Source organism: Geotrypetes seraphini, chromosome 6 (genome assembly GCF_902459505.1).
Source record: "Geotrypetes seraphini chromosome 6, aGeoSer1.1, whole genome shotgun sequence".
Lineage (NCBI taxonomy): Eukaryota > Metazoa > Chordata > Amphibia > Gymnophiona > Dermophiidae > Geotrypetes > Geotrypetes seraphini.
This window is the reverse complement of record NC_047089.1, coordinates 4,816,102-4,839,722: the sequence shown is the minus strand read 5'-3', so window position 1 is coordinate 4,839,722 and position 23,621 is coordinate 4,816,102. Positions and strand designations below refer to the sequence as shown.

General features: G+C 45.4%; 1 protein-coding gene across 6 annotated transcripts in view; it reads right to left on the bottom strand.

Annotated features, from left to right (window-relative positions):
• NUP98 (nucleoporin 98 and 96 precursor) overlaps nucleotides 1-23,621 on the bottom strand; it is a 330,912-nt gene that overhangs the window by 39,836 nt on the left and 267,455 nt on the right. For 5 of the 6 annotated variants that reach the window (XM_033947374.1, XM_033947379.1, XM_033947376.1 and 2 more), the window contains 4 exons: nucleotides 17,542-17,763; nucleotides 17,107-17,348; nucleotides 2,172-2,326; nucleotides 1,150-1,261 (listed from right to left, as the gene is read on the bottom strand). In XM_033947374.1, coding sequence (XP_033803265.1) covers nucleotides 1,150-1,261; nucleotides 2,172-2,326; nucleotides 17,107-17,348; nucleotides 17,542-17,763 — 731 coding nt within the window. The remainder of the gene's footprint in view (nucleotides 1-1,149; nucleotides 1,262-2,171; nucleotides 2,327-17,106; nucleotides 17,349-17,541; nucleotides 17,764-23,621) is intronic. The other variant, XM_033947378.1, reaches the window with a different exon arrangement.

The window sequence follows — 23,621 nt, the reverse complement described above, 5'->3', positions numbered from 1 at the left end:
TTTCTAATGCTGCTATAGCTTTCTTGAGATAAGGAGACCAGAACTGAAAGCAGTACTCAAGGTGAGGTTGCACCATTGAGTGATACAGAGGCATTATAACATTCTTAGTTAACCATCCCTTTTCTAATAACTGCTAGCATCTTTTTTGCTTTCTTGTCCACTGCTGCACACTGGGCAGAAGATTTCAGTGTATTGTCCATGATGACAGCCAGTTCTTTTTCTTGAGCGCTGATCCCCAAGGTGTATCCTAACATCCGGTAACTATGATTTGGCTTATTCTTCCCAATGTGCATCACTTTGGATTTGTCCACATTAAATTTCATCTGCTATTTAGAAGCCCAGTCTTCCAATTTCCTAAAGTCTTCCTGCAGTTTTTCACAGTCCGCATGCATTTTAACAACTTTGAATAGTTTAGTCACTTCACTTGTCATTCTAACTTCCAGATCATTTATAAATAAGTTAAATAGCACCGGTCCCAGTACAGACCCCTGTGGCAATCCACTGTTTACCCTCCTCCATTGAGAAAAATGACCATTTAACCTTCTGTTTTCTATCCGATAACCAATTCCTAATCCACAACTGAACTTTGCCACCTATCCCATGACTCTTTAATTTTCTCAGGAGCTTCTCATGAAGTACTTTGTTAAAAGCTTTCAGAAACTCTCGATACACTACATCAACCAGCTCACCTTTATCCACACCTTCAAAGAAGTCATGCAAATTGGTGAGGTAAGATCTCCCTTGGCTGGACCCATGCTGACCGTCTTATTAAATCAGGTTTGTCTACGTGTTCCACAATTTTATTTTTTATAATTGTTTCCACTATTTTGCCCGGCACTGAGGTCAGATCTACATTGGAACTTACTATAAAAATCCAATTCTACTCATCTGAAAACCAACTTCTGGTTATTTTCCTGTTCCACATTGACACTCAGTGTTCCAGGTGAGAATTGTGGGATGCTGTAGGTTATAAATTTTTAAATAAATAAATGCGATAATAATTCAAATATCTATACTGGCTTTCAAGGCTATGTAGATTAGGTAGAAAGGTTAACCCGGGCCAATTTCTGCCATGCAATGAATACTGCCTCTGTCTACTTCTTGCTCAAAGCAGGACTGACCAAGCTGTTCTAGAAGTCAAAACCTTACCAGACTGAGCCAGACGATCCTTGGCATTGTGGCACTGTATCAGTTCTATCCGGTTGCAAAGGGATGTCACCTTGGTGTGTAGCCTTTCCAGCTCGTACCCCGAACAATCCTGCTGAAGCACAATAAAATCCCACAATTAGAATAAACAGAGGTTTCCTTTATAGCATGAACATAGTCTTTCCACTCGCAATAAAACTTCAATAACTTTCACACTTTTTAAAAAAAAACCTAAAAAAAAAAATAAAAAAAGGCATAAACAAGGTTGGACCTCATCAGGCATCAATTACAACCCTAAAAACTAAGTGTGTGTATATGTGGAGGTGACTCACAGGGTTCTGGAGTCAAAAGTGTAAGCAATTTTGAGGCCAGTTGGAGTCACTAAAAAAGTACTGACTAGCGTCAAAATAAAATCTTATCTTTGTCCTGGATGTACAGTAGTAGTAAATAAGTTAAATTTACCAGTACTTTAGATCCAGAACAAAAATTTAAAGTCTAATATCAGTGGGAGGCAGTAGAAACAGAGTTGAAGGTTTGGTTTATTGACTCCACAGGTCTGGTAACTCAGACTCGCAGGATCAACCCTGGCCTTTCTAGACAGACTAGATAGGCAACGCTGGTCTTTATCTACCATCAGGGGACAGGAATGGAACGGCTGGAGAAGATCATGTGGTAAAAGACAGGAGGTCTGGAGGAGATTTAAAGGGACATCAGGATAGATTCTGTTTTTCCTTTCTTGGTCCTAGAAGATTAGAACATTGAGTTAACCCTTTCTTCTACCACTGCATTTTCTACCCCTCCCTGTTTCATTGTTTTAATAATAGAGGCTGCTGACTAGTTTTCAAAAGACCCCTCCCTCCAACAGCTTCTGTCACTGCAGTAGCGAAGGCAGGAGTGTTACATGACCTAATGGCTCGGTCCACCAGCTATTAGGATGGTTAGCAAAACTACAATCATTACTAAAGCATTTTCATGTGTTGACTTCAGTGAGATTACTTTGAGACCCATGTCTTCATTTGCATTACCTGCTGAATCCGATTCAACATCTCAAGGACCCGAATGTAGTCTAGGAAAAGCAGCCCAGCTGTGTCCCAGTCCTGGATAAGGCTGCTGCGCTCAGGTAAGGCCAGCTCCTCCAAGAAACCCTTTAGGTACTCATAATTCTCATTGATAATCGCATCTGAGGAGAAATAGATACACATTCACTTCAAGGCATTATTCTGTCTGAGGCTACACTGCATTTCAAGAATTATCCAAGGTGAATCACAAACTGAACAATCTCAAAAATGCCAGACAAGATACAAATACACCCAACACAAAGCTATGACCAGTTCTCAAACCCTAGGCAAGCAGCTTATCTTCAGCCCCTTCTGGAGATATATTTATTTTTAAATATTTATATTCCACACAATCTAGCAAATCCTTGGTGGACCATCATACATACGCAATAGTTCAACAACTAAAACAATAAAAGTAATCAGATATGACCCAATATATCTAAATAAAAATAAATCTGAACATGATGGCTGACCCAGACAACTGCAACAAAGCACAGTTACTTACCGTAACAGATGTTATCCAGGGACAGCAGGCAGATATTCTTGACTGATGGGTGACGGCACCGACGGAGCCCCGGTACAGACAATTTTAGAGTGATTGCATTCTAAGAACTTGGAAAGTTCTGGTAGGCCGCACCGCGCACGCGCGAGTGCCTTCCCGCCCGACAGAGGCGCGCGGTCCCCAGTTAGGATAAGCCAGCTAAGAAGCCAACCCGGGGAGGTGGGAGGGACGCAAGAATAACTGCCTGCTGTCCCTGGATAACACCTGTTACGGTAAGTAACTGTGCTTTATCCCAGGACAAGCAGGCAGCATATTCTTGACTGATGGGTGACCTCCAAGCTAACAAAAAGAGGGATGGAGGGAAGGTTGGCCATTAGGAAAACAAATTTTGCAAAACAGATTGGCCGAAGTGTCCATCCTGTCTGGAGAAAGCATCCAGACAATAATGAGATGTAAAAGTATGAACTGAGGAACAAGTAGCAGCCTTGCAGATTTCCTCAATAGGAGTGGAACGGAGGAAAGCTACAGATGCTGCCATCGCTCGGACTCTATGGGCCGTGACAGAACCTTCCAGTGTCAGTCCGGTCTGAGCATAACAGAATGAAATGCACGCTGCAAGCCAATTAGACAACGTACGTTTAGAAACAGGACGTCACAATTTATTCGGATCAAAGGACAGAAAGAGTTGAGGGACTGAACTGTGGGGTTTAGTACGCTCTAGATAGTAAGCTAGAGCCCTCTTACAATCCAAAGTATGTAGAGCTTGTTCCCCAGAATGAGAATGAGGTTTCGGAAAGAAGACAGGCAGAACAATGGATTGGTTGAGATGGAATTCAGAGACAACCTTAGGGAGAAACTTTGGATGTGTACGCAGAACCACCTTGTCATGATGAAAGACCGTAAAAGGTAGATCTGCAACTAGTGCATGTAGCTCACTGACCCTCCTGGCAGAGGTAAGGGCAATAAGGAAAAGTACCTTCCAAGTGAGAAACTTGAAAGGAGAGGTAGCCAAAGGTTCAAAAGGAGGCTTCATTAAGGCGGAAAGAACCACATTGAGATCCCAGATAACAGGAGGGGCTTTAAGAGGTGGTTTCACATTGAAAAGACCCCACATGAACCTGGACACCAGGGGATGAGCTGAGAGGAGTTTTCCATGGATTGGCTCATGAAAAGCCGCAATAGCACTGAGGTGGACTCTGATTGAAGTGGACTTGAGGCCAGAGTCGGACAAAGAAAGAAGATAATCCAACAAGGTCTCCACTGCAAGAGAAGTGGGATTATGATGATGGAGAAGACACCAGGAAGAAAAACGTGTCCACTTCTGACGGTAACATTGCAGAGTGGCCGGTTTCCTGGAGGCATCCAGAATTGAACGAACAGGCTGAGACAAAAACGTATCATGAGAAGTCAGCCCGAGAGATACCAAGCTGTCAGGTGCAGAGACCGGAGGTTGGGATGTAGAAGGGTCTCCTGATGCTGTGTAAGCAGAGAAGGATACAGTGGAAGAAGAAAAGGTTCCTTGGAACTGAGTTGAAGTAGAAGGGAGAACCAATGCTGCCTGGGCCACCTCGGAGCAATCAGAATCATGGTGGCTCGTTCCCTCTTGAGCTTGAACAAGGTTCTCAACATGAGAGGCAGAGGAGGGAAAGCATACAGGAACAGATTTGACCAGTCGAGGAGAAACGCATCCGCTGCCAGACGGTGAGGAGAGTAGAGTCTGGAGCAGAATAGGGGCAGCTGGTGATTGTGAGGAGCTGCAAAGAGGTCTATCTGAGGAGTGCCCCATTGAGCGAAGATGGATTGCAGAGTGAAAGGATCGATTGTCCACTCGTGAGGCTGGAGAATTCTGCTGAGCTTGTCCGCTAAGGAATTCTTTTCTCCCTGAATGTAAATAGCTTTCAGGAATAGATGGTGATTTATGGCCCAAGACCAGATCTTCTGGGCTTCCTGGCACAAGAGGCGAGAGCCCGTTCCACCCTGCTTGTTGATGTAGTACATCGCAACTTGATTGTCTGTGCATAGCAGAAGAACTTGAGGAAAGAGAAGATGTTGGAAAGCCTTGAGGGCATAAAACATCGCTCTGAGTTCCAGGAAATTGATGTGATGCTTCTTTTCCTGGGCTGTCCAAAGGCCTTGAGTTTGGAACTCGTTCAAATGAGCTCTCCATGCATAAGGGGAGGCATCGGTGGTGATGACTAGTTGATGAGGAGGTAGATGGAACAGAAGACCTCTGGATAGATTTGAGGATACCAACCACCATTGTAGAGACTGACGAAGAGATGATGTCACAGATATGTGTCGTGAGCAAGGATCCGTCGCTTGGGACCACTGAGTAGCAAGAGTCCATTGAGGAGTGCGCAGGTGAAGACGTGCGAGGGGTGTGACATGGACTGTGGACGCCATGTGACCCAAGAGAATCATCATTTGCTTGGCAGAGATGGAACGTTGTGGAAGCACCTGCTGACATAGAGATTGAAGAGACTGAAGACGGTTGGGTGGCAGGAATGCTCTCATGAGGATAGTGTCCAGTATCGCTCCAATGAATTGAAGTCTCTGAGTGGGGATGAGATGAGATTTGAGTAGATTGATCTCGAACCCCAGTATTTGCAGAAACAGGATGGTTTGGTTGGTGGCCAGGAGTACTGCTTGAGCGGAAGTGGCCTTGATTAACCAGTCGTCTAGGTAAGGAAATACCTGAAGGTGGTGAGAGCGTAGAAATGCAGCCACCACAATGAGACATTTGGTGAACACCCTTGGAGAGGAAGCAAGACCGAAGGGTAGCACCTTGTATTGGTAATGACAATGATTGATCATGAAGCGGAGATATCGTCTGGAGGTCATATTAACCGGTATGTGAGTGTATGCCTCTTTGAGATCGAGGGAGCACAGCCAGTCGTCTTGATTGAGAAGAGGATAAAGAGTGGCTAGAGAAAGCATCTTGAATTTTTCCTTTACCAAACATTTGTTGAGATCGCGAAGATCCAGGATTGGTCTGAGATCTCCCGTTTTTTTGGGAACTAGAAAATAACGGGAGTAGAATCCCTGCCCCTGTTGATCTAGAGGAACTTCCTCTATAGCGTTCAGAAGGAGGAGGGATTGAACTTCTTGAATAAGGAGGGCAGATTGAGGACTGTGCAAAGCAGACTCTTTTGGCAGGTTTTGGGTCGGAAGGGTCTGAAAGTTGAGAGAGTAGCCGTGGCGGATAATGTTGAGGACCCACTGGTCCGAAGTAATAACTTCCCACCGGCTGAGGAACAGAGAAAGACGACCTCCTATAGGTTGAAGCAGGTGAGCAGTTATGGAAATACTGGCTATACTTTGGAGAATTAAGTCAAAAGGGCTGTGTCTTCTGCTGTGGAGGTGGCTTCACAGGTTGTTGCTGTTGTTGTTGTCTGGGAGGCTGACGTTGCTGTTGCCGTTGACGCCTGGGTTGCTGAGAAGCTGTTGGTAATGGGTGAACTGTGAAGCGGCGTTGATAGGCCGATTGCTGCCTGAAAGGTCTTGTTGGAGGGGGCTTTTTCTTATTTTTAAGCAGGGTATCCCAGCGTGTCTCATGGGCAGAGAGCTTTTGAGTGGTCGAGTCCATGGATTCCCCAAAGAGCTCATCCCCTAGGCACGGGGCGTTGGCTAACCGATCTTGATGGTTAACATCAAGTTCGGATACCCGAAGCCAGGCCAGGCGACGCATTGCTACAGACATTGCTGTCGCTCTGGAGGTAAGTTCGAAAGTGTCGTAAATGGACCTTACCATGAACTTACGAAGTTGAAACAGAGAAGACAAGCAATGATGAAAAGATTGTTGTTTACGCTGAGGAAGGTACTTCTCAAATGAAGCCATGGTGGTAAGGAGATGTTTAAGATAGAATGAAAAATAAAAGGCATAATTACCAGCTCTGTTAGCCAACATTGCATTTTGGTAGAGCCTCTTACCAAATTTATCCATGGCTTTACCCTCTCTGCCAGGAGGTACAGAAGCATATACACTAGCTCCTGAGGATTTTTAAAGCGTAGATTCCACAAGTAGAGACTCGTGTGGAAGCTGAGGCTTGTCGAATCCAGGAATGGGAATTACTTTGTATAAAGAATCTAATTTATGTGGAGCACCTGGAATCGTTAAGGGAGTCTCTAGATTCTTGTAGAAAGTCTCCCTCAAGATGTCATGAAGAGGGAGCTTCAAAAATTCCTTTGGGGGCTGGTCAAAGTCAAGGGCGTCTAAAAAGGCTTTAGACCTTTTTGACTCAGCCTCCAAAGGAATAGACAGAGAGTCACACATGTCTTTCAAAAAAGAAGAGAAAGATGTAGTGTCATGCCTAGAGGATGGGTCAGGTACAGCAGAGTCATCCTCATCTGAGGAACACTCACCCTCAGAGAGAAAGGGTTCCTCTGAATCTCCCCACAGATCAGGGTCCCTGAAATGGGAAGTACGGTCCCGAGACTCTGGGGTAGATGGTTCTAAGTGTCGGGATTTGCGCACCGACTTACCCGACCTCATCGATACGGAACCAGGGGATGTAATCGGTGGCACCGGTGCCGAAGTCTGTACCGACTGATGTTGAGCCCTCGGCTCCGGTGCGAGAACTGGCATCGATACCGATGAGGCCGAGTGAAGCGGTACCGAAACAGCGGATGTTACAGGCTGTTCCACTGCCGGTACCGGCGGCTCAGTGCGGACCGGCACCGGAAGGTTCGGTGCCAAGATAGCTGGAAGGAGATGTTGTAATTGCTCCTTGAGCTGCACCTGGAGGATGGTCGCAATGCGATCATCCAGGGATGGCACCGGTACCGCCTTTTTCTTTTGCGGTACCTGCGGTGCCGCTCGACGTCCCGGAGATGAGGAGCCCGATGTCGAGGGACTCACCTCAATAGGGGCGGAGCGCTTCCGCTGGCGCCTCAGTCGGCAGGATTGGGCTCACTGCAATCGAGACCGGAGGACGCTCCAGCGGGGAAGGCTTCTTAGCCGGCTTACCTGAGTGCTGGGACGCCGGTGCGGTGTCGAAGAGGAAGGTGCCGACTGAGCAGGTGCCGAAGCCGGTGTCGATGGAACAGGGTCGGACATCTCGGCACCAAACAGTAATCGCTGTTGTATCTGGCGATTTTTTAGAGTACGTTTTTTTAAGTGTGGCACAGCGGGTGCAGGTGGAAGCCTGATGCTCAGGACCCAAACACTGTAGGCACCAGTTGTGTGGGTCCGTGAGAGATATAGGCCGAGCACACCGCTGGCACTTTTTAAACCCTGGCTGAGGGGGCATGAAAGTAAAAACGGCTTCAGCCAAATTGAAGGCCGAGGCATCGATGGTGGCAGAAGGCCCCGCCGGGGAAAAACCAAAAATGAAGAAAAAAATACAAGTTTTTTTTTTTTTTTTTTTTTAATGAAATAAAATAAAAAAGGCAATAGAGCCAAAAAGGTTTACGCGAGCGGGAAGGCAAGTAGAAAAAATTTCAACAGCCGTTGAAAAACGCGTCTTCTTAGCTCCGCGGAAACTAAGAAACTGGGGACCGCGCGCCTCTGTCGGGCGGGAAGGCACTCGCGCGTGCGCGGTGCGGCCTACCAGAACTTTCCAAGTTCTTAGAGTGCAATCACTCTAAAATTGTCCGTACCGGGGCTCCGTCGGTGCCGTCACCCATCAGTCAAGAATATGCTGCCTGCTTGTCCTGGGATAATCATAATTACATCTGAACAATTCAGCAGAGATTTAATACTCATATCTCATTAAACTAGACTCCCTTAAAGGTTTGAGTGAGAAAAAATCTAATTCTCTTATGAAACATTCTAAACTTTGAAGCTCCCTGAAACTGCAAGATCAGAATTCCATAAAAAATGAAGCAGCTACAATAAGTATTGAAGCATGATGTTCCTCTAAGTGTAAAATGAAGGACTGCCAACAGATTCCTCTTGTTTTTCTCTGTTTTGTTTCTCTTTTATTTAAATTGTAGTTCCATCCTTTCCCCTTCTGTACTTGTTTTGGTACACATTAGAGAATGACACGGTGGCAGTTACCCGCGGCTAGCCGAGGGTAGCCCACCGAAATGGTGGGGGAGAAGTGCTCCACGGGCAGTGGATGGCCTTGTCCCCACAGTTAAGGGAGAGAAGGCGTGCGGTCACTGCATCACGCGCGGCCTCCCTCCCTCCCTACGGCCAAATCTATCTCCCTCCCTCCCCCTTACCTTCGCGGCGCTTTAGTAAAGAAACTTACTGAAGCCGGTGAAGCCTGCCTGCAATTGCATGTGTGTGGGCGGAAGCTTCTCCTCTGACGCAACTAGAAAGAGAATGACACGTGGAAAAAAATCTGTCCCCGTCACAGCCCCGCTCCACCACAGTCCTCTTCACCGCAGCATCCACCCTTCCCTCTCGCCACCTCACTGCCATTCAGTGACCTGAGAATCTCCCTCCCCCTTACCTTCGCGGAGCTTTAGTAAAGAAACTTACTGAAGCCGGCGAAGCCTGCCTGCAGTCTCGCCTTTCCTCTAAAGCACATATGTCAAACACAAGGCCTGGGGGCCAAATCTGGCCCACCTGGCAGTTTTATGTGGCCCTCAGTGACTGTGTCGCATCTAAGTGCCTGACTGTGCAGCCCTGGTCCCAGTGGCGCTCCAAGCACCTCATCATGCTGCCTCAGTACCCATTTGCAAGCAGAAGGACCCAGTCCCAGTGTAAAAGCTAGGTTGGAGCAGGGTGCTCCACAGAAGTGCCTGACCACGCCACAGGTGTCTCAGGGTGAGGAAGGATCTATATTTCTACTAAGTATCTTAATAGAAAATTCTGCTCTTGACTTAGCATGTGTTTTAGATTTCGGCCCCTATATATAAAATGGAGCATACATTTGCAACACAAAGAGGTTATATTGATACGTTTAAGAAGATTTGGGGACCATTAACAGACTTTTACAATGAATGATACAATTTTCCCATAATAAGATATTTGATAAGAGGGGATGTGGGTGGGTTTATTTTATTCATTTCATAATATAAATAACTTATCATTATATCTTGTTGTATTGTATGCAATTTTCAAAGAAAGGGGAGGGGGTGGGTTTCTAATTTGAGTAATAGTTGGTATACTTATTAAGTACTATATACTTTTTCAATATTATAGTAAAGGATTATATAATGATACATTGTATTTACAGTGATGCATGAAGGAATATCAAGTGTGTACTCAATGAAATTTTATAAATTTATGTGATTCACTTGTTGTTATATGAAAAATGAATAAAAAACTTAAAAAAAAAACCCCACAAACACCTCATTAAATACTTGTAATCAACCCTTCTATATTTCTTAACAGATGCCTAAACATATCCCCCTCCCTCCTCTCCGGATGTGCATGCTTTCCCCAGTTTATACAATTAAATCAATCTTTACAATATTTAGTTAATGTTCCTAAACTTCCATAAATTTTTTATAATAACCCTGATTGGGCTCACATTTAAATCGAATCATTAAGAAATAGTGCTTTATCTGAATGTATTCAAAACATTTTAAATTCTTTATTCATTTTTCCTTCTTACATCAAGTGTATAAATAATTAAACATTTGAAATTGAATACATCACTTGAATTTCTGTCCTATATAACATTAATACATAAAGTTTATTCCCTTCCCTCCCACCTTTCCCATAACAAATTCAATCAAATATTCTTTTCTATTAATCTAAACATTTAATAAAATTCACAACCCCCCTTCCCATTTGCAATTGTACTTATAATGAAAAATGGTATCTATTCATTACAATAAATTGTCAATTGCCCCAGATCTCTTTAAATTTATTATAATTTGCTTTTTGTATAGCTATTGTTCTTTCCATTCTATAAATATGACATAACGAACTCCACCAGAAATTATAGTTAAGTCTACTCTAATTAATTCAATTACTTGTGATCTGTTGTATGGTGACGCCTGTCATAATCAATAAATGCTTATTATTTTTTGATGAAACTTGGCTCTTTGTTCTCATTGACATACCAAATAGAATCGTATCATGCGATAATGCCACAGGATTCTCCAATAAACAATTTATTTGGCCCCAAATTGATTTCCAAAAGGCCAAGATAAAGGGACAATAGAATAACAAATGATCTAGCGTCCCTATTTCAAGATTGCAATGCCAGCATCTATTAGACTTAGAGCTATTTAACAGGGGACTGGAATGGTGATGAATTCTGTCACCTTGTCATTCTCTATACGTACTTGGCTCCTCAGGTCACAGCCATTTCTGACCCTAGGAGACAAGAACATTAACAAACCTTTCTCTAAGCCAATCATTGCTAAGATGACTATAATGTGTAACTCTATAACAGTAAATCTCCTTCTTAAAGGACTAAAAGCTAAATCAGCCAAAGTCTTCTACAGAAATTTTTGTAGAAAAAAGTCTGATAAATTCAGCACTCCAAGCACCTTTAGAACAAGGCTATTTTGTATTTTATTAACTCTATAATCTCACTGACATTATACAAGTACTAGTCTTTAAGCCCGTTACATTAATGGGTGCTAGAATATATATCTGTTTGCCTTTCTTTCTTTCTCTCTCTCTCCCTCCCGCTGTATTTCTTTCTGTCTGTCTTTCTCCCTGGCCCCCTTTGTCTGTCTGTCTCTCTCCCTGCCCCTGTGTCTTTCTTTCTTTCTATCTCCCTCCCGCCCGCTATCTTTTTCCCTCCCTCCATTTGTCTTTCTTTCTATCTGTTTCTCTCCCTGCCCCCTATGCATCAGCATTCCCCCCACCCCACTTCCCTGTGCAGCAGCTGCATTTCCCTCCCCCCACTTCTCTGTGCAGCAGCATTCCCTCCCCCTCCATTTTCCTGTGCAGCAGCATTTCCCTCCCCCACCCCATTTCCCTGTGCAGCAGCAGTATTTCCCTCCCTCCATGTCCCTGTGTAGCAGCAGCAGCATTCCCCCTCCCCAGTCCCTTCCCAGCAGCTGGCTGTTAATGGCTGGCTCCCTTAGTTCCTTTTTTTCCCTTTCACATCAAAGGCCGTCTGAGCTCACCTTCGTGTCAGCGATCCTGAGTTCTGTGAAGTAGAGAGCTGCACGGGAATGGGGACGACAGGAATCCCGCGGGACCCGCGGGCATCCCATGGGTTCCCCCTTCGGGTCACGGGGATCCCGTGGGGACGCCCCCTAGGGTCACGGGGATCCCGTGGGGACGCCCCCTAGGGTCACGGGGATCCTGTGGGGACGCCCCCTAGGGTCGCGGGGCTGGATGTACTCAGTCGCGCGGCTCGTCTTCTCTCTACCTGCTCTGCTTGCAGCACAGAGCCGAACGAAAGTCTTCCCGACGTCAGCGCTGACGTCGGGAAGACTTCTGTTCGGCTCTGTGCTGCAGGCAGGGTAGGTAGAGAGACAGAGAGTAGCCTCGCGGTTCGAGTGGCTACCAAGGGAGTGGGCGGTCCACCCCGGATGCAGCACAGCCGGCCAGGTCCCCTTACTTTTGTGGCGCTTCCCTGACCGACCGACCGACCAACAGCCCCGGTCTGACAATCCTCCCTGCCCTGTAGCCACGAATCTAAATTACCTTCTTACAGCAGCTGTAAGAAGGTAATTTAGATTCGCGGTTAAGGGCAGAGAGATTTGTCGGACCGGGGCTGTTGTCAGTCGGGGAAGCACCACAAAAGTAAGGGGACCTGGCCGGCTGTGCTGCACCTGGGGCGGGAGAGATGGAGGGGGGAGAAGGACGCTGAAAGCACTGGAGAAGACAAAGGGGTGGAGAAGGACGCTGAAAGGCCATGGGGAAGACGGGCCGGAGGGGGGGGGAAAGGACTCTGAAAGCACTTGTGGAAGACAGAGGAGGGAGAAGGACACTGAAAGCACATGGGGAAGACAAAGGGGTGGAGAAGGACGCTGAAAGGCCATGGGAAGGGTGGGGGGGGGAAGGACTCTGAAAACACTTGTGGAAGACAGAGGGGGGAGAAGGACGCTGAAAGCACTGGAGAAGACAAAGGGGTGGAGAAGGACGCTGAAAGGCCATGGGGAAGACAGAGAGGGAGAAGGACGCTGAAAGGACATGGGGAAGCAGAGGGGGGAGAAGGACACTGAAAGCACATGGGGAAGACAGAGGGGGGGAAGGACGCTGACAGGACATGGGGAAGATGGGGGGAGAAGGACGCTGAAAGGAAATGGGGAAGAGAGAGTAGGGAGAAGACGATGGCAGGGAAGAAGACAGATGCCAGACTATGGGGGGAGCGGAGGGAAGAAGATGGGTGCCAGACCAATTTGGAAGGGGGAAGAAAGGGAGAGGCACAGTAACAGAGCAAATGGAAGATGCAGAAGGAAGAAAGACAGTGGATAGAAGGAATTGAATGAGAACATGAGGAAAGCAGAAACCAGGAAACAAAGGTAGGAAAAGAATTCTATTTCTTTTTTTTTTTTTTTTGCTTCAGGATAAAGTAGTATATTAGTTGTGTTGATAAAAATTTATAAACATTAAAGGCTCTGGTAGAAACCCGTTTACAAAGTATGTATTCTTCCCAATTAATATTTCCAAATTAATAAAGTCTTTTTGCTTATTTGTAAATGGGTTTCTACCAGAGCCTTTAATTCAGTAGCATAATTAAATGAAATAACTATTTTTGAAGTTTATAGGGACGGGCGGGGACGGAGGGGATTCCTCGCGGGGACGGGTGGGGACAGAGGGGATTCCTCGCGGGGACGGAGGGATTCCTCACGGGGACAGGTGGGGATGGGTGGGACTTTGGCGGGGACGGGTGGGATTTCTGTCCCCGCGCAACTCTCTACTGTGAAGCCCACAAAAAAAAAGGAAAAGAAAAGTCGGCTCTGTATGTAAGCCAGAAACGCTTTCCAGTCAGATCCACTCAAGTCCCGCCCACACCTCTTCAAGTAAAATCATTGGATATTTGAAAACCTAGCATAAGCTTTACTTGGAGCACTTTTCAAACAAAAATGCAGCTAAAACGGCTCCCTTAGTTCCTTGCCAGAGTTATTTTTAAGTTTAAAGCTGCCGCCGCGGCTCCTCTCACAATCCCCACCTGCGTCGGAAGCCTTCCCCGACGCAGGTGCGGCTTGTGAGAGGAGCAGCTGCCGCGGCTTTGAACTTAAAATAATTTCGGCCAGGGAGTGTAAGGGAGCCGGCCAGACCGCAGAACATTACTTTGGGGTCCACGAGTGTTGGGCCGTTATCTTATTTCCTCCCAAGCTAATAGAACCCTAAGCGCGCATGCGCACTCCTACCTGCCACGGACCTACGGATCACAGAGGTAGGAGTACGCATGCACGCTTAGGGTTTTATTATATTAGATACAGATTAACACTGGGGTTACACCCTGCCACCACAACTGTGAAGTATGTATATGGCCTAAGACTTTAATGCCTTTAGAACATGAAACTGATTTCTTATCCCTAAGAAATCAGATGTTAGTACACTTCTCCCTCCGTATTCGCAGGGGATGCTGGCAGACCATAGGCGCGAATATGGAAAAACCGCAAATAACTTTTTATATGTTATTCGTGGTTTTTGAAATAAGCAGCGATTTCAGAGCTTGGAGCAGGCAAGCAGCGATTTCAGGGTTGGAGCAGGCAAGCAGTGATTCCCAAAGAATTAAGAGCTTGGAACAGGCAAGCAGCAATTCCCAACAATTCACAAAGAATTAACAGCTTGGAACAGGCAAGTAGTGATTCCCAATGATTCCCAAAGAATTAAGGGCTTGGAACAGGCAAGCAGCGATTTCTAGCGATTTTCTCTATGGATACTGGGAAGCAGCGTTTTTCTCAGTGAACACTGGGAAGCAGCGATTTTGTGGGAGAAAGAAGGGAAACAGTGATTTTCAGAGTCAATGGTAAGCGATAAACTTTTTTTAGCGGTACAGTAAAAGGAAAAAGAACTTTAATGATGACGTAACTTTTGGGGGCGGAGTCAGCAGCCGAAAAATCACGAATAAGCGAATCCGCAGATAAGGAGGGAGAAGTGTATACTGATCTTAGGTGGTTATTTAAATGGGAGCAAGACAATTGAGTATCTTCAACCACCACACTACAGTAATCATCCACTCTTATTCCGAGATGAATTTAAGTTTACATCCTGTTAGTGCAGCGGTCTCAAACACGTGGCCTGCGGGCCGCATGTGGCTCTCCAGATTTTATTTGCGGCCCGCGGTCTGAACTGGATCATTCTCTTCCTTTTGGAGCAGCAGCGTGTCTGGCCGGCTCGTTCCGTTCAAAGCCGCGGGTTGGCGGCTCCTTGCGCTATCCACTCCTGCATCGGAAGCCTCTCTGACATCACAACATCAGAAAGGCTTCAGACGCAGGCGCGGATCTCACAAGGAGCCGCCACCCGCGGCTTTGAACGGAACGAGCCGGCCAGACACGCTGCTGCTCCAGTGGCGTACCAAGGGGGGGAAGGCGGTCCGCACAGCTGGCCACCCTCCACTGTTCTCCCTAGAATGCGGCTCGTCTAGAGCAGTGGTGCCCAACCTGCTTCCCTTCCCTTCTCACCGCTGCCATCGGGGAACAGGCCGGCACCGTGCTCTTTGATCTCCCTGCTTCTCTCGCCGCCCGACGTCAATTCTGACGTCGAGAGGACGTTCTGGCTAGCCAATCGCTGCCTGGCTGCCCGGAACGTCCTTTCCGATGTTAGAATTGACGTCGGGCAGTGAGAGTTGGTCAGCCCCGTGGAGAAGAGAAGTATGGAGATCTCAGCCTGTTCCCGATGGCGGCAGCGGCAGCAGCCTATTCCCCGGCGGCGGTGGCATGGGGGAGGGCAGGAAGGAAGAAAGAAAGAACGGGGGGGGGGACAGGAAGCCAGAAACAAAGCAAAAAATGGGATACGGAATCAGAGAAAGACAGACATAGAGAAAGAAAGAAAAAGTTGGGGGAGGGAATGAGGTCTGGAGGAGAGGAAGTATACAGGAGGCTGAAAGAAGGGAAGAAATATTGGATGCACAGTCAGAAGAATAAAGTCAACCAGAGACTGATGAAATTACCAAACAAAGGTAGGAAAATGATTTTATTTTCAATTTAGTGATTGAAATGTGCCAGTTTTGAGAAAGAAAAGATATTAAACTTTAAATGTGAATGCAGAAAAAATAGAGTACTTAGAGTGCCGCAGAAAAAATAGTTAATGTCTTATTAAAGAAATGACAATTTTGCATGAGGTAAAACTCTTTATAGTTTATATATCTTTCCTTTTAACTGTTAAAGGAAAGTTTTATAAACTATAAAGAGTTTAACCTCATGCAAAATTGTAATTTCTTTAATAAGACATTAACTATTTTTTCTGCGGCCCTCCAAGTACCTAAATGTGGCCCCGCAATGGGTTTGAGTTTGAGACCACTGTGTTAGTGGGAATCCTAAAACCTTCTCCCCTATGATTTGTTAAGTTAGTTAGTGGTCAAAGTAGCAGGGTAGGCAAGAACAGACCCTATGAACTGCTAAGCCACAGATAAAGCAACAGGAAATAATCACAAATTATGAGAATTATCAACTCCAGCATATTTCTTCCCTAATTTTAGAGCCAGGAAAAAGTGTCAAGCAAAGCCAATCTGAAAATGCTCCACACTGTCTCCACTACAATCAATGAAAACATTTTGGGTAGTCCTTCAGCTGATGGCAAACCTTTGCTATAATCCATCAATGACATTATCTAAAGTAATGTTTTATATTAGTCTAATTCTAGGGGACACTCAATGAAGTTACAGGAAAATTCTTTTAAAACCAATAGGAGGAAATTTGTTTTCACTCAGAGAATAGTTAAGCTCTGGAACGCATTATCAGAGGTTGTGGTAAGAGCGGATAGCGTAGCTGGTTTTAAGAAAGGTTTAGATAAGTTCCTGGAGGAAAAATCCAAAGTATGTTATTAAAGACATGGGTGAAGCCGTTGCTTGCACCTGTATCGGTAGCATGCAATATTGCTACTCCTTGGGTTTTGGCCAGGTATTAGTGATCTGGATTGACCATGAGAACGGGCTACTAGGCTTGATAGACCATTGGTCTGACTCATGAAGGCTATTCTAATCATCTTATGATTAAAAAATAAATAAATAAATTGGGGGGAGGGGTTACTCCAATCAACTTTCATCTCAACCACAACCAGCCTCTCAGACTAAGTCATTATGTATCTCAATGTGAAGATCCCCATCCTTTTATTAAAAAAAAAAAAAAAAGACACCCCTAGCAACATATGGCACAACCCATTCATTCTAAACAATAACCCCTTCCCAATCTCCACAAGACTGACAATGTTCTCTCTGCACCATCCCTCATCCCAGTCCAGGTGAACAGTAGTTGCCACTGAACCACCAGCCAGGATCATCCTTCTTGAAGCCTAGAGTAAATGCATTGACGATACCAATGAACCTGATCTTGAAAAAGATCCTTTAAACCCTTGGTATTTAAATTTATTGTAAACATTATTTCTCAAACTGATTCTACATGTCTCTGGGTATTTTGGCTCACCTGGAGCTAGGTGCCTGATGAACAGCTTGTGGCACCGATTCCAGTGGCCGGCTTTGGACAAATAAAGAGCCTCTTTGTGCCTATATCCTTCCCTTCTTGCTCGGATGGCCTTGGCTTCATAAATCCACTGAGCTGGGATGCAAAGTCTCTGAATAAGAAAGGCCTCCTTCTGTTGGGAGTCTGCAGTTTCACAGAGGCCACAGTGGCGGTTTAGCAGCTCTCGGACAGCATTTTCACGCACACTGGCATAAGCAGAAAAATCAAAAGCATTTCTTAAAACAACCACACACAGTTCAGTTCAAAAGCATGCACTGTGCTCGTAACTTGCAATGCCTGGTCATTATAACACAGATGAGCAGCTCACGCCCAGGATCCAAGTGGGCCTCTCAATTCCAAAACACATCTATCAGATGGACAGGAAATGAAACAACTTACTGGGCATTTGTGATGTGGAGGAGGACAAAGATAGCCCATTCCCACAATCCCACATTCTCCAGCTGGGCAGCATAACTGGCATGCAGCACCCCCTGGCACTGCTCAGACAGATGAGTGTAATTCAAGGCCTGAAGCACCATCCACAGATGCCAACTGAGACGATAGTCCAAAAGGTCAGAGGTTATGCTACTGGGGTCAAGCAGCTGATAGAGGTCATAATGTCTGCAAAAAACAAACATTTGGTGTAAACAGAAAACATACAGTTTGGAAAGCACACTGATGCACAGGACTGCTTGCCTCCTGCTGAAACCCATCCTCCAAGGCCTTGCTATATATGCAATCAAGGAGGCGGAACTGAACATCCACTCCAAGAACTTATTTCAGATTTTGCACGGAAAGCCAGCAAAACTACTCGCACTTCAGAATATCTGAAACTGGGCTTTCCATTTCTATAGGATCCATTTTTTAGAGCAGCCTTTTACACCTTGACTATCTTTATTAAAGTAGCCAATATGATTTACTTCACCTCTTAGCAAGCCAGAGAGCGAGAAACAGAAGGCCTTGAGCATGCACAGATGCTCAAGGCCCAGCCCAGCCAAGAGGAAGGATCTTCCGGCACCGACATGTCCTGTGCGTTGGTGCCGGTGCCAAATCAGGTTAAGGGATGGTGTTTGGGTGGGTGTGGGATGCCGGATCGCAGGGGGTGGGTGGGGTAGGGGCGATGCCGGTTCTCGTGGGGGGGGGGGGAGCAGTGCCGGTGGCCTCGAGGGTGGGGGGATGCCGGATCACGGGGGGGGGGGGGGGGGGGGCACTCGCAAATCGAGTCAACACTCTGTTTGCAAGGCACGATTTGCGGGAATGTTTTGCTCATCTTGCAAAAAACTCGCAAATCGCGTTACTCGCAAACTGAGGTTTGACTGTACATCATTATGTCCCAGGACATACATTGGAGAATTTAGACATGGACTTTCACAATTATTTCAGTTACTTGTGGGTTGGCTCCCTATCTTAGTACTGAAATACTTTAAAAAGTCTTCTGAACCTGAGAAAGTGGTCACAAGATCATAGTGTAAGTGACAGTCGGTTCCAGCATTTTGCTAATTGTTATTGGATGGATAAGGTAATTTGCCTGATAGACTAGATTAGTGTATGCTGGGAATTTTAGGTGGAAAGGATTTCTGGTGAAATACCTGTTGGAGGCACCCTGGAGAAGAATGGCCACATCTGTTAGGTAGTTGGGGGTGTTGCCTGTCAGGATCTTAAAGGCAGTGGTGCCTAATTTAAACTTGATCCTTGCAGTTATGGGCAGCCAATGTAGTTTCATATAGTAAGGCTGTAGGTGTTCTGATTTCCATAGTCCATATTCAAATCTTACTACTGCATTTTGAATTAGTTGTACATGCGCTAGCAATGTTTTAGAGCAAAGAACTAGTGTTACATTACAGTAGTCTAGTTGGGATTGCACTAAAATTTGGAAATTCTGTTTTGAAATATTTTCTGATGGATCTTAGCTTTCTCATCACAAGGAAAGATTGTTTTATTATTAGAAACATAGAAATTGACGGCAGAAAAGGGCCATAGCCCATCGAGTCTGCCCATACCAATGACCCACTCCCTGATTCTTACTCCCTTATAGATCCCACATGAATATCCCATTTTCTCTTAAAATCTGACACGCTGCTGGGCCTCAATCACCTGCTGAGGCAGCTCGTTCCAATGATTGACCACCCTTTTGGTGAAGAAGTACTTCCTAGCATCACCTTGAAATTTCCCTCCCCTGATTTTCAGCGAGTGTCCTCTGGTTACCGTGGGCCCTGTAAGACTGAAGATATCATCTTTCACCTCTATACGCCCCGTGATATATTTAAAGGTCTCAATCATGTCCCCCCTCTCTCTTCGCTCCTCCAGTGAGTACATCCGCAGTTTTTTTAACCTTTCTTCATATGTGAGATCCCTGAGCCCCAAGACCATCCTGGTAGCCATTCGTTGAACCGACTCAACTCTCAACACATCTTTCCGGTAATGTGGTCTCCAGAATTGAACACAATACTCGAGATGAGGTCTCACCATGGATCTGTACAGTGGCATTATAACTTCAGGTTTTCTGCTGACAAAACCCCTACGGATGCAGCCCATCATTTGTCTTGCCTTGGACGAAGCCTTCTCCACATGATTGGCAGCCTTCATATCATTGCTAATGATCACTCCTAAATCTCGTTCCACCGTGGTCCTGGACAAGGTTTCACCATTTAGTGTGTAAGTTCTGTGTGGATTTTTTTTGCCTAGGTGCATTACTTTACATTTTTTAGCATTGAAGCCTAACTGCCAAGTTGATGACCACTGTTCTAGCTGCCGTAGGTCCTGCGTCATAAAGTCAGGCACACTGCTTTTGTCTACTATGTTGCATAGTTTGGCGGCGTCGGCAAACAGTGATACCTTTCCTCTAAGCCCTTGGGTCAAATCTCCTATGAATAAATTGAATAGAATCGGCCCTAAGACGGAGCCCTGAGGTACTCCACTCGTCACTGCTGACGTTTTGGAGGGGATACCATTCACTATCACCCTCTGAAGCCTACCATCTAGCCAATCCCTTACCCATTTAGTGAAAGTATCCCCTAATCCCATTGATTTCAGTTTATTCAACAGCCTACGGTGTGGGACGCTATCAAAAGCTTTGCTGAAGTCCAAATATATCACGTCCAGGGACTTCCCGGCATCCAGATGACTGGTCACCCAGTCAAAGAAGTCAATCAGATTAGTTTGGCAGGACCTTCCCCTGGTAAATCCGTGTTGGTGTGGATCACGTAAATTTTTTTCGTCTAGAATTTTGTCAAGATTCTGTTTGATCAGTGTTTCCATGAGTTTGTACACTATGGATGTAAGACTCACCGGTCTGTAATTTTCTGTCTCTGTTTTGCAGCCCTTTTTGTGGAGTGGAATTACGTTAGCTGTTTTCCAGTCTAGTGGTACTTTTCCCGTGCGCATGGAAAGATTGAAGAGCACGGATAGTGGTTCAGCCAGAACTTCACTCAGCTCTCTGAGTACCCTGGGGTGTAGATTGTCTGGTCCTATGGCTTTGTCCACTTTGAGTCTTGAAAGTTCATGGTAGACGCTACTGGGTGTAAACTCGTAATCATGAAACAGGTCATTTTGGCTGTCTCTTATCTGTAATTGTGGACCAGCTCCCGGTGCTTCACAGGTGAATACTGAGCAGAAGTATTCGTTTAGCAGTTCTGCCTTGGTAGTATCAGAATCTGCGTAGTTTCCATCTGATAGCCTAAGGCGTTCTATCCCATTTTTGTTTCTCTTCCTGTCGCTAATGTACCTGAAAAAGGATTTGTCCCCTTTTTTAATGTTCCGTGCTAGATCTTCCTCTGTTCGAAGTTTGGCTTCCCTGACTGCCTGTTTGACAGCCTTAGATCTGGCCAGATAGTCTTCTTTTGCCTCCTTTTTCCCAAGATGTTTGTACACGGCTTTTCATGGATAGGTGGTTATCAATTTCTACTCCCAAAATTCAGAATTGTAGTTCTAATGGAAAGTCTGTATCGTCTACTGTAATCCTTAGAGTGTAGCATGGGTCAGGTGAGGGTTCTAGTCAAAACAATTTGAACTTTTTTGTTCTTATTTAGTTTGAGGGGGTGGGTTGAGGTCCAGTATTCTATGTTGTGGACACATTTTTTGACAGTGATGAGGGTTGTCTAATGCAGCTTTTACAGGTAGCATGATTGCTATGTCATCTGCACAGGTTAAATATTTTATTTGTGTGAGATCTAAGTTGGCTTCCAAGGACTGCATCAGAAAGTGGGGGACCCTGCTGAGAAGGTGCCAGCTGTCAGAAAGTTCACTATCCTTACGTATAGCTTAGTGCTGAGTGATTAGGAAGCCTTGGAACAAAGAGAAGACTAGGTTGCTAAATCCGAAATCACTGAAGATCTCGGGCATTTGATCTAAGTCTACTAGGTGAAATGCGCTGCTTAGGTTGAATTGGATTATGATTGCGCTGTGATCCTTGTTTAGTTGTTCTTTACCATATGTTACTAGTGCTGCGACCATTGTCTTGGTGCTGCAATTTTCTTGAATCCCGATTGTGAAGAATGAAAAATATTGGAAGATTAAATTTTACCTTCAATAATCTTCTGTTAGTCCCTGTAGGATTCCATACGCTAGGTGTTCAATCCCAACCCGCAATCCGGGAGTTGCAGAAATCCAACACTTTTCTGAGCACATGCTCCTCCTTAGACTGAGAGCTAGAGCCATATCCAGTTGAGTCCCAAAGCCAAATAACATACCTGAACAAATCCATGACAAGGGGGTTTATGGGGGAAGATCCCCAGCAACATAAACAATTTCTGAACTGGTCTGCAAAACATGAACAAGTAATAAACAGGCACAAAAGCAACTCAGAAAAACATTGAGGAACAATGTAGAACTAATCTGCTGTATACAACGAGCACCCCAAGAAAGAGCCATGGCAATGTACATACTCACAGAAAGCTCTCCACAGGATCTGGCAACTGGCTGGAAAATCTTCAAGCCTGTAAGGAGAATAACCAAGGCAGAAAGAAGCAGGCTATTCCAAACCACTGAGTGTACACAGAGAGGGAGAGTCGTATGGAATCCTACAGGGACTAACAGAAAGATTGCCTTCTGGATTCCATACGCTAGGTGGCATACCAAAACAATGGGACAGAAGAACCTGTCCTCAACACTGAGGTCCCAAAAGCAGCATCAGAATGAACCGCCATGTCAACTTGGTAAAACCGGGCAAAAGTATGAAGAGGGGACCAAGTAACTGCCCTGCAAATTTCATTGGGATGAATCACACTAGACTCTGCCCCCAACACAACTCCACCTCTAGTCAAGTGGGCCTTAAGAGAAACCAGTGGCTGCTTGCTTTGGGCGATGTAAGTTATGAAAATGGCCACTGGAATTCATCGAGCAATCGAGGACTTGGACGCAGGTTGACTACATCGAGGCGCAGCAGTCAGGACAAAAAGGTGATGAGACAGCTGAAAATCATTAGTCCTCTCCAAATAGTGGAGCTGCACAAGATCTTATCAAGTTTTAGTATTATTAAAAAGTTTCAAGTTTTATTAAAATTTTGATTCAATCGCAATATCTTAATTCAAAGCGATGTACAGTTAAAAAAGAGAAGACCAATGTATTTAAGTGTCCCTAAAAACAAACACATGACAAACTTATACAGGAGGAAAGTGGGAGGAACTACAATGCATATAGAAAAGAAACACAAACAAGGTTAAAACAAAAGGAGGGATAAAAGGTTTCTTTATTTATCTGGTTGAGCTTGTGAGAGCCTAATAAAATCTAGGTCTCGAAAGCCTCTTTGCATAGCCAACACTTTAGCATTTCTTTAAACCTATCAAAAGTTTCTTCATTCTTGATGTGGGATGGCAACGCATTCCAAATTTGTGGTGCTGTAACTGAGAAGATTGTGTCACTCCGAACCTGTGGAATGAAACGAACTTCCTGGTTAACATGGAAGGCTGATACTACCTTCACTAAAAAGGAAAGTACAGTACATGCATCCGTAATACGGAGAAAGGGTTCCCTGCATGAGAGCCTGAAGCTCTGATATATGCCGAGCCGAGACAATGGCAACCTGAGTCTTGATCATCCAGTGAAAAGTCATACCCCGCAACCATGGCAGGACTCTGCTGAGGCACATGCAATGTACCAAGAGAGTCCCCAAACTCAGAACGCAGGCGTTTTACGCTAGACTCCAGAATGGCCTCTGGGTGAGATTTTTTTTTTTGAAGACATGGACCCAGGCCGGCTCCCCAGCCCTAGAGTACCCGGAGGAAGCCAAGTCCAAAGTTTCCGCCCCCTCCCCCAGGGCACAATCAATGCACACATTCGACAGATTAGGGACTGGTAAGTCCATACTAGAAGGATGTAGAACAGGGGAGCCCAAATGGTCGATCGCGATCGACCAGTAGATCGCAAAAGCAACAAGAGTCGATCGCTTTGCCTTTGCAATCTTTTTCTCTCTGCTGCTTCCTCAAGCCCTTGTGGACGAAACGGGTCCCGTCGGGGCATGCTAGAGACACTGCATTAAAAAG